Consider the following 11912-nt stretch of genomic DNA (forward strand, 5'->3'; position numbering starts at 1 on the left):
TCTAAATGTAGGAAATAAACCAACTTTTGTTAGGTGTGACAGAGAAGAGGTGATTGACATCACACTTTGTTCTAGAACAATTTCTCAGGAAATTTCAAATTGGCATGTGCCTAACGAAGAATCGATTTCTGACCACAGGTTTATCTATTTTGAACACTCAGGTGAGTTTTTAGAAACAATTACATTCAGAAACCCAAGAACAACTAATTGGGACCTTTATTTTGAGCATATTGCTATTAAATTTCATGGATATACACCAGAAATTACTACTCCTTCTGAGTTGGATGAAGTGGTTGCAAAAACCACCGAAATTATTTTAAATTCTTATGAAGAAGCGTGTCCCTTACGAACGTTGAAATTCAACAAAAACAGTACACCATGGTGGAACTCAAATCTCAGTAAATTACGAAAAAACTGCAGACGCTCTTGGAACCGAAGGCGCACGGAAGGTTTTGATGCCTTCAAGTTGGCTCGCAGAGCTTACCGGAAAGCAACAAGAGCTGCCGAACGCTCAAGTTGGCAGAACTACTGCACAAACATTTCAAGCTTGCACGAAGCAAGTAGGTTAAATAAAGTCTTAGCCAAATCAAAAGATTATCAGGTTTCATACCTTAAAACCCCTAGTGGTGATTATACATCAAACGACGAAGAAACATTAAGTTGTCTATTCAATACTCACTTTCCAGGATGTGTTGATCAAGATTCATCGATTGAGCCTGAGTTCTTTTCTGGAAGTCTAGATTCCTTGCATTTTGCTCGGAAAATAGTTACTACAGAATCGATCAAATGGGCAATCGATGGTTTTGCTCAATACAAATCTCCTGGAAGTGACGGTTTATTTCCAGTTTTGCTTCAAAAAGGTTTCGATCATTTCAAACACATATTAAGAAAAATAATGATAAGCAGTTTTGCTCATGGATATATTCCTAAACTTTGGCGGCAGATAGCCGTGAAATTCATCCCTAAAGGGGGACGATCATCATACGACGAAGCCAAAAGCTTTCGTCCTATTAGTCTAAGTTCATTTCTATTAAAAGCACTTGAACGTTTAATTGATCATCATATCAGGCAAGAATGCCTTGTCCAACATCCGCTTAATGCGACACAACATGCATACCAAACAGGAAAATCAACATTAACTCTTCTGCACAACGTAGTACATAATATTGAAAATAGTTTTTCACAGAAAGAATCATGTCTAGGAGCATTTCTAGACATAGAAGGAGCATTTGATAATGTCTCGTTTACATCAATAATGGATGCGGCACTACTTCATGGAGTGCCTAGTGTTATAACTAACTGGATTAGCGCAATGCTAAGTAACAGGAATCTTCATTCGTCTTTAAGACAGGCTTCAATAACAAAAGTTAGCACACGTGGTTGCCCACAGGGAGGTGTACTATCTATGTGGTTTATCTATAGGTGAGGACAAGACTACCCTTGCACGAGTGTGAGAATCAGTTTTTTCAATGTTTTGATTGCTACGTCACAATCGTTCATGCACCGTCTCGACGTTGAAGTCGCCATTCATCGACGACATGCTACGTTCCATGTTATTTAAAAAATCACCATCAAAGTACCCTATTATTACCCTTTTTCTTCCTGACGCCCAGTACGGCGACGCTATGATTTCTGAATAATAAACAACTTTATTTGCGTCCCAAACATTCCTCCTAATAAGTTTCTATGGCTACACTTGGACGCCTAATACTTGACTCCGTGGTGGCGTCGCGTTACGTCACAATCGTTCATAAACAACTGTATAGATACAACGAACTAATACTAAAGTTTTTGGTTGTCCCCACCTATAGATAAACCACATAGGTGTACTATCACCTCTTTTGTGGAACCTAGTTGCAGACGGTTTGTTGAGAAAACTCAATGACCGTGGAATACCAACCTATGGATTCGCAGATGATTATCTTCTGCTGGTAAGCGGTTTGTGCATAAGCACATTATTTGATATAATGCAACAAGCTCTGCGCTCTGTTGAACGATGGTGTTCTCATGTAGAACTTTCAGTTAATCCTCTAAAAACTAATATTGTTTTATTTACTAAAAAACGTATCACCCGCGGGGTGCGCCCTCTGCTGTTTTATGGTTCCGAAATCACCGTGTCTAATCAAGTTAAATATTTGGGTGTCATTCTTGACTCCAAATTAAACTGGTCTGATCACATCGAATTCAGAATCAAAAAAGCATGCATGGCCTTCGGACAATGCCGACGTGCAATCGGAAAAAACTGGGGACTCAAACCCAAACATATTCACTGGATTTACTCCACAATAGTAAGACCAATTCTGGCCTATGGGTGTCTAGTGTGGTGGCAGAAAGGAGAAGTTGCAACAGTTCGGACTAAACTAAATCACCTTCAAAGAATGTGTCTCTTAGGGATGTCCGGATCGTTCACTACAACTCCTACTGCAGCACTAGAGGCTCTGTTTTCTACCAAACCTCTACACTTGTTCCTAAAACAGGAAGCCTTCTCATGTGCTTTTCGTCTACAGGCAGTTCTGCCGCTCATAGCAAGTCCGTCCCATTTGCGTTTTTGTTGAAGTGAGAAAAACGGCATTGAAAAATCGTAAAAAGTCCAACGCTAATTCGGCACTTGTATGCGTTTTTTATCAAAGTAATCAACAGAATCTGCCACTGCTACGGCTAATGAAAGATTTTCGCTTCATAAGGATTATTTTTTTGTTTTGATTCTGTTGAAAATCATTTGCTGGGCCCATATGGCTGTGGGACCGACTTGCGATGATTTATGCTATATGGGACCGACTTGCGATCATTTGTTCAATGGGACAAAATTTCTTGAGGTTTTTTTCAATGTTCATCAGAACAAAGTACTAAAAACAAAGTTTTCTCTTGAAACTACAGATAAAACTAAAGTGTTTCCAGCGATAAACTGAAAAATGATGAAAACGCAAATGGGACGGACTTGCTATGAGCGGCAGAGTTGGTCTCTGGCTGTCAGGAAATATCGAAAGATCATCGAGTCATACAAATGTGTGGCCTGAATTAGTTAGATTAAACAAGTTTAATCTAGCGCCAAACGATTTAACACTCTCGAGTAGTTTTCCCTACATGGGGTTTAAAGTCAAATTTCCTTCTCCTCAAGAATGGTTATCAGGTTTCGTAGAGGACCAAATGTCCTCTCATATTGTATTCTATACTGACGGTTCATTATCAAACAGCCGTGCAGGTGCAGGAATTTACTGTCACGAGTTGAACATAGAATATGCTCAACCTCTAGGAAAATATTGTACAGTCTTTCAGGCTGAGCTATATGCTATTATGTATGGAGTGCAAATTGCACTTCAAAAGAAGATTATGTTCAGAACAATTTATTTCTGTTCAGATAGCCAAGCAGCTATCAAATCACTCAGTGCTTCCAGTTCTAGATCAAAACTGGTAATCGCATGCCGGAAAGCAATCGAAGAACTTGCTGAAGGCAATGGATTAAACCTTCTATGGGTACCCGGACATAAGGGAATTTTTGGAAACGAATGCGCCGACGAACTCGCTAGAGCTGGGTCGGAAAAGGAATTTTACGGACCAGAGCCGGCTGTCCCAATATCACCATGTTGGTTCAGGAACCAAATTCAAACTTGGTCCTCTAACCAGCATGAACGATACTGGGAAGAGTTGGACACTTGTCGTCAAACTAAATTATTTTTAGAAAAACCATCTCCAATCATATCGAGTTACTTATTAACTTTAAATAAATTTCATTGCAGCATCTTGATCAGAGCACTCTCCGGTCATTGTAAACTCAACTATCACATGCACAACATTCAGCGTGCTGAATCTCCAGTATGTGGTAGTTGTGAATCAGATGTGGAAGATCCCTTCCATCTTATATGTAACTGTCCCTCATTTGCCAGACTACGTTTTCGTACTCTGGGATCTTACGCTTTAAGCGAATCTGAGTTTAAGAAATTAAACTTAAAAAACATTCTATCATTCCTTACCGAATGTAGAAAAGAGCTTTAATGCTAATAATCCCTAGTGGAAAGGCTTTATGCCATCTTAAATAGATTGAATTTATTTCTTCCTTTTATAGGTTTTTCAGGTTTCTCAGGTAAATGATGAAATCTTGGATAAAAAAAAGGCTAGGCACAATTTTCCCGTATGTTTGGATAACGTGCCGCTATTAAGCCTACCCCCATTCTGATACCTGATACCTGAAGGTTGATTCCGAAGTCCCGAGGCTTTCAGCAATCCGGCGCTTCGATTCTCCGTCCTTCAACCGCTGTCTGGCGTTTTCCAGCATCTCCGGAGAGCAAATCTTCCGGCTAGTTTTCCTTTTGTACGTCCTGATTATTGAAAACTTGATTATTCTTTGGGTTAGCTTTCCAAATGTTATCAAAAAGACGAAGGAAACCAACGCGTACTCTTGCCCCACCAAACCTGCGTACTCTTGCCCCCTACGACCATTTGTGAAAAAAGCTAAAAGTGCTAAATATTCCAATCATATCCTGGCATGAGTGTTCCACAGATTTAATCTATATGAATTATGTGTCCTTTATCACGTATGCAGATTTGATAAGCGAATTTCCACGAAGCGTGATAATGTTTTCAAAAACGCATAAAATTACAAAAAAATTGGAAAAACTAAAACTTATCTCATTTCTCCGACGTGCGCGAACCAAACCACAAACAAAAACACAAACAAAACAGCTGACTCGATGACCTGTCAAACCGGTACAGTGTTGCTAGTTTCAGTGTTTTCGTTTACTGTAAAAGCCTAGTGCGTACTCTTTCCGCCTGCGTACTCTTGCCCCATTTTACTCTATATTTAATTCAAAAATCAAATGAAAAGTTAATCGATGGAGCCTTGAGTGTAAAAATAACGAATTTTCGCTTGATGCCCTCCATAAAGTCTTTACAGTGTCATCCGGTACTAGTTTCTCAGTTTTTGACGTAGAATTACGTCTTACGGCAACACTATAGGGGGGTAAATTGAAATCCGCGAACGGATCTCGCGTCACGAAAAACTCCTCTTTGAGAGACATCTTTCTTAAAAGACATACCAAGCCTGCTTAACGTTGATTGGCTATTCGAAAATGGAAAAAAAACTTGAAAGCCCCGCCCCTTCATGGTTTTTGTTGTTTCCAGCCAACGAAAGTTATAAAAGAAGGAGTCGACTGACGGTTTGTTTCATTTGTGAAAAGAAACTGAAACTTGTCACATGTGCAGCATCAGAGATGACCAACAGCGCGCCGGAAAAAATTGTGACAGCTAAATGGCATCACACACACACACACACACACACACACACACACACACACACACACACACACACACACACACACACACACACACACACACACACACACACACACACACACACACACACACACACACACACACACACACACACACACACACACACACACACACACACACACACACACACACACACACACACACACACACACACACACACACACACACACACACACACACACACACACACACACACACACACACACACACACACACACACACACACACACACACACACACACACACACACATACACACACCTCCCATCACAAAAAAAACCTCTCATGGAACATTGTACCACCCAGCCACCCAACCTCACCACCCATCGCACACCTCCACACATCCATCTCACACCGCCCAACCGTTACATGCCACCCACTCATCGCACACCACCACCCACCCATCGCACACCACCACCCACCCATCGCACTCCACCACCAACTATCGCACACCACCACCTACCCATTGCACACCACCCCACACCCATCCATACCGCCCACTCAACGCACACGACCTCCAAAAATTTAAAAAGATCAAGAACAACTCTTTGAAAGTTTTTGGCCCTGAAAAGGACCGTTTATAATTCCTTGATGGAATGATAACATGGTTAATATAACGCTTGCTCCGGAACCCTAGGTAAAATCAACATTTTAAGTTAGCGATTGCAATGTGATCTGAAGGGAAATGAAAACATAATACTGATTCCAACGAGACGCATGAGGCTAAATAGTTCGAGAACTTTTGCACTGAGTCAAGCGTTTAGATCAAAGCAGTCATTGAAAGCTATTCTTGCAAGCGTTTGATACAAAGCTCGTGTGTTGATAACATTATTTGCATAACTGCCGGGCGCAATCATTTCGACGACATCGGCTTTGTTTCTGCTTATACTTATATTTAATTCGCTTTTTGTTATGCAGTTGAGCAAGCTGCATACTATCTATATGGGTCGTTTTAGACCATTAATAGGAATTAAAACGACAATTTAGGGACGACTGATTTTTCTTGAAGATCATTTCCTTTAAATAATTCGACATACTTTATTCTAGAATGCTAATTTAAGACGAAAAACACATTGACAAAGGACAGGCTGTCGTAATTCTACGTGAACTTATCGGTCGTTTCTTATATACAACCTCTGTAACTTTTTTTCCATTTTGTTAACATGCCCTCCTCGTCTTTGACTGTCTTCTTACTTTTCCGAAGTTCCAGCTTCATTATTGCCCAGCACTGCTCCACCGGGCGCAGCTCCGGAAAGTTTGGCGGGTTCATGTGCTTTGGAACAAAATGGACAGAACTGCTCTCATACCACTCCAAGACACTTTTAGAATCCCGGCATGATGCCAATTCTGACCAAAATAGCGGAGCTTCGTCGTGCTGCTGTAAGAACGGCAAAAGGCGGTTCTCGAGGAACTCAGATTTGTAGATCTCACCATTTACTGTGCCCTTTGTCACGAAAGGCTCACTCCTCAGTCCGCAAGAGCAGATGGCCTGCCAAACGAGATATCTGGAGGCGAACTTCGACATTATTTTCTTCTTAAATTTATCGTCCTCATCGAACTTGCTCTTGCTGGTGAAAAACTCCAACCCCGGAATTAGCTTAAAATCGGCTTTTATATACGTTTCTTCGTCCATCACACAGCTGCCATATTTTGTCAGTATCTTTTCGTAGAGCATACGTGCCGGAGTTTTAGCCGTCGATTGTTGCCACTCATCGCGGTTTGGGAAGTTCTGTAACTTGTAAAGTCTGTTTCACATAGAATCTGGTCGGATAAATAGATCATTTCTCCGCAAAGAAATAACGTACAACAAAAGTAAAAATGTCATTTTGTAGGGTTTTTATTGCACTTTAAGGAAAGAAATACATAAAAATCATTCGTCAGCTTTTCGGATGAATTTTCGAACTTTTTTCATTTTCTGCACAGTACTGCTGGTAACCTCATTCGCCATCTTGTTCCACCACTTTTCCATTTGAGCGGGTTTTTTCATGGTTCTGCCACATTTCTTCAGTTTGCCTTTAACTATTGCCCACTATTTCTTGATGGGACGAAAATCCGGACAGTTCGGTGGATTGATACTTTTTTCAACAAAATCGATCTTGTTCTCCTTATATCACTTAACGACATCCCGGCTGTAGTGACAGCTTGCCAGGTCCGGCCAGAACGTCAGCGGACCTTTGTGGGACCGAATGAATGGCAAAACCCTCTTCTGGAGACATTCTTCTTTGTAAACATTTCCATTCATTGTGTCCCCAGTAATGAAAATCTTAGTCTTTTTCCCACAACTACAGATACCTTGCCAAATCATCAACTTACGAGCACATTTATCTGCGAAAACAAACTTGAATCTACCCGCAACATTCCCTTTACGCTTCGCAAGGTAAAATTTGTTACCGGGGGATTATTGTGAACTGATCGAATAACCTTTACTCGCAGCTTCCGATCATATGTTCCACTTTTACGCCTGGTTTGTTTTGCTCGATCCACCGTAAAAGTCTCCCGGTAACGTTGCAACACCGAATTTACAGTCGATTTTGGATATTTCAGGAATTTCGCGATCTTTACCTCTGACCACGTCGGTTTCTCTAAGTGAGTGTGCAGAATTTTCTCTCGTCTTTCGCGTTCCATCGTCGATAACTTTTGACCGATTGCTTCAATCTTGAAGAAATTTTCACCACTAAATAAACAAACCATGCGGATTAAAACACTGTCAATAGATTCGCGATGTGACAACTAGGGGCGCTGCAGTAAATGAAAAGATGCGATCAGATTTTATGTGAAACAGACTTTATGTATGTAGTCCAGCTCTTTTCTTTGCATTCTAGACGTGGCTCTTCGACATGCCGATCTTTTTAGCCAAATCACGGCTTGAAACGTTGGGATTTGCTTTAATTATCCGCTTCACCTTTCCCTCCGTCTTTTTGTTCTGTGGTCCCTGTTTTCTTCCAGCTTCTTTGTAGTGATCCAACGTCAACCGCTCCTGGAACCGCTTCAACACTTTGGAGACGGTTGGATGGAGAATGTCGCATCGGCGGTTTTTCCCAACTACCGATGCGACAGGTCAGGAAATTCCAGGTGTTTGGAAGAATTTGTTCTCTCGACTCGCGTTGGTTCACCTCCATTTTCGTTGAATCGAAAAACACGACACGAGTTTGACAGCATGTAAACAATACACATCAATGAGAAAGTGTGCAAAATTTGGTTGATTTTTACCGAATGGTAAAAAAGCTATGCCTTGTTGAATGTGTCGCAATACATTCGTGTTCGCCTTTTAGCTAGCCTAGATGCAAACCAAAACAGATTTTCAAAATAACTGTGCACAATTCTTTCCCTTCTTTTGGCTTCCATTTTGATTGTTTACAAAGTACAGTCTATTTGCGGAATGTCAAAAATACATACGTGAAGCTGACAAAATTCCCGACACGTGATTGCCAAGACCTTCAAAATCCGTCTACCAGGAGCGCCACAATATGAACCAAAGATTGTTCCAATTCTAAATTATGCAAGCTTTACTTTTCGTTACTGTAGGTTTGAAAGACGTCAAAACTTTTGTAAAAGGCAACAACCTTCATATTCTTCATTCTTTCTAGCCAGAATCCGGCAATCCTGGAACTCCTAAAACGACGCGACGTACGCACGTCGCATATCTCGTAGAGAATCATCTGTATTACTTCGACTTCGCCTTCAATACACTTATGTATTTGTTTTAGCCGGCAGTCACTATTGACATAAAGACATTTGTTTTGAACAGGCATTTGAATCGAAATGTTAATAGTAAAAACTACCAACACGAAAAAAATAACTTTTTGAAAATTTTGTTTGAGAAACCTGCATTGCAAAATAAGAATTATCAGATCATCAACTAAAAAATATTTGTCGCTATCATAAACAGCCGGTTTACTTTATCTGGAATAAAAAAAACAAACCATTCCATAACCCTTTCTTTACCAGGCATTTTCTATCAAAAGATCAACTCAAATCCATGGTAGCTTACACAAACACAAACAAAAAGTCAATCAACTATAACAAAATTTGAACAATAATAGTAATACCTTGACACTCGATGCATGTAAATACATTTTCGAACAAACGTTTCTTGGAGCTAACCACCCCGAGAATGCCGTAAAAGCAGCGAACAAGGCAGAAAATACTTCTGGAAAAATATTTTCCCATCCGAAAACAAATACAAATGAAATACTAAACGAAACCTGTTAGACAGAAAGGACACGATTATAACTCGCAGTTTGTTATTTTATAAAAGTCTACTCATTACAGTAATTAGGGTATAGGAAGCAAAAAATCCCATAACTTTAAGAGTACATCAAATGTTTAACCTAGTCCGTAGAAGAAGAAAAATGCCAAAATTATTTCCGATTGATCTGTGTTGGTATCAAATCTGCTTAAATCAGATTTTTATGAGTGTTAATTCATTCGAAATTTATTCCAATTCAAATGAAAAACTTACATGAACGTTAAACGAAATGCAAGGCATTTTAAATTAAAATAAAAAAAGACGCTAATTTTCTCGATATTGAGGCTCACTTTTGTGCTAAGCTTTTCGAGCAAATCCAAACTCAACTGACGGATTACGTTCTATCTATAAATGCGAAAATAAATTTTAAGATGATACAAAACCTTGAGCCGTCCTGATGCGATCAATTAACAACCATGAAAACAAGCCCTGAGCTTTACAACTCGTAAGATCCTCTCTTCGCCGTGGATTTTCCCACTTTCAACATTGTGTTAGAATAAGTGACATATAGAATTACAAACGACCATTCATGAAAAACTAACCGATGTGCACATGAGTTGATTAAGAAATTATTTGCAAACTGCTTTTCAAAACTAGCGTAAGGTAAGTTGTAAGTGCTGAGTCATCATTTTTTCGGAAATAATTTGTAAAAAAAATAAAATAAAATATGAAAAAGGTAGATAAGACGGAAAAACGATACCACAAGTTTTAAAGATTTTATCATGATAACGAATCAAAGTGAATCTAATAAAAACTAAATAGAAAAAAAAATTAATTCGTAAAATACCCCCGACAAACCAAGCAGCGAATTCTTCAGAGAATATTTAATTTTTGGGTCCAATTCACAGCAGCAAAAAGTTTACCCAATACAGAAAGTGTTGAAACAGATTAAGAACTTCATTAGCAATACAATAAATCCGAATACTTTCCTGTTGAAACTGTGAGTCAAACCATTCCTACGATAGAACTTCGGAAGTGCGATGATCCGAAATACAAAAAAAGATAAAATGTCATCTATAGATTTCAACCGGAACCAGAAAATAAACTCCATACATATTCCGAGCTTAATATCAAAGAAAATAGAAGAAAAAATACCAGGCCATTACCCTACCACTAGACGCAAAAACAACTACTGCTACAATTTAACTATCAAAACGAAAAAGAAAGATGCCAAATTTCACATACCAATAATAGTGCTTAAACGAACAAGTATACTCATGATAACTACAGTTCACAATAATTCTTGTCACCTATCACTGCGAAACTGTGCATGACTAACATCAAACCGGACATCGGACACATAAATAAGAAACACAAAACAGACTTTGAACAAAATCCAGGCAGCCCCCACATACTAACTTTCCTCATGTGAACACGATAGAGTATCATATCAGCAAACCCAGAAAAAAAACCAGAAGAATAGCAATACACAGAGATCTTTAAAACCTAACTTGAAGTTTTTTTTCTTCTGGAATCCGAAATTCAAACTAGTCCCTCCCTGGGGGAGGAAGACTGAATAAAAAAAGAAAAAAATCTTTCAAACGTCAAATTTCTCTCATCAATCTACCGACCAGTTCGGAGGTTCAAAATTTTACTTTCTTATTTAGTGATTTTTAATAGAACTTGTTTGATGCTGAAAAGCACTTGTTTTGCATAAAACAATGATTTAATTAGGTTTTGTTTTGCTCTGGAAAATTCTTGCATGATATGGCGTATTAAGTCGCTCAAATTTCATAAATGTTTTGAAGCTGATAAATAAAAATGGTTTGATTAATTGTTGTTCTTAAAATTTAGCTAAATCTAAATTTAGCACCCAAACAACTGAGTTACATGACTCGCAACACGAAACTGATCATCCAAAGTTAAAATTTGAACGATTACAAATCTTTTCAACAATTGCTGGCTTTTTGCCGAACAGTAAAGAAACGATGCAGAAAACGATGCAGAAAACTTCAGTCTTCCTCCCCCAGGTCCCTCCCTGTCATCAATTTCAAACTTAAAACAAACCAACGGGTGTCGTTTTGATTCAGGTGATACCTAATACTTAAAATAAGAATAGGAATCAGACTAATGAGAATATTCAGTAAGCGACGAACTCGGGATTTTTTTTTTCTACCGAATTCTCAAAAGTTTATCGATTTGACCTACGCATTACCGAGCGTTCGATAGTTTTTAACCGATTTTTCGGCACTTATTCTGCGCCGAGCGTGACGTGACGATAGTCGAGTCACTCAATTCCAGAAATTGGTTTAGGTGAGGAACATCACTTTGGATGAACTTTGTGAGTTCTTACCCTATTCTCGTACCGTGGGTGAGAATCGTCGCATTCGGGTGACGATTTTAGGTGACAATTGTCGGTACCATTTCAGGTGTTG

General features: G+C 39.2%; 1 protein-coding gene across 1 annotated transcript; it reads left to right on the forward strand.

The window, feature by feature from the left end:
• The first annotated feature begins 1210 nt into the window (after window positions 1–1210).
• LOC129747492 (uncharacterized) lies at window positions 1211–5261 on the forward strand. The gene is made up of 2 exons (XM_055741738.1): window positions 1211–1394; window positions 1825–5261. Exon 2 carries the CDS (start codon window positions 2944–2946, stop codon window positions 3991–3993), a length of 1050 nt encoding a protein of 349 aa, XP_055597713.1. The 5' UTR covers window positions 1211–1394; window positions 1825–2943; the 3' UTR covers window positions 3994–5261.
• The last annotated feature ends 6651 nt before the right edge of the window (window positions 5262–11912 follow it).

The sequence above is a fragment of the Uranotaenia lowii genome, chromosome 2 (assembly GCF_029784155.1).
Source record: "Uranotaenia lowii strain MFRU-FL chromosome 2, ASM2978415v1, whole genome shotgun sequence".
NCBI lineage: Eukaryota > Metazoa > Arthropoda > Insecta > Diptera > Culicidae > Uranotaenia > Uranotaenia lowii.

What these genes read in the sequence shown, in the direction of transcription:
- LOC129747492 (XM_055741738.1), top strand. Translation starts at nt 2,944, where the DNA reads ATGAGCGGCAGAGTTGGTCTCTGGCTGTCAGGAAATATCGAAAGATCA.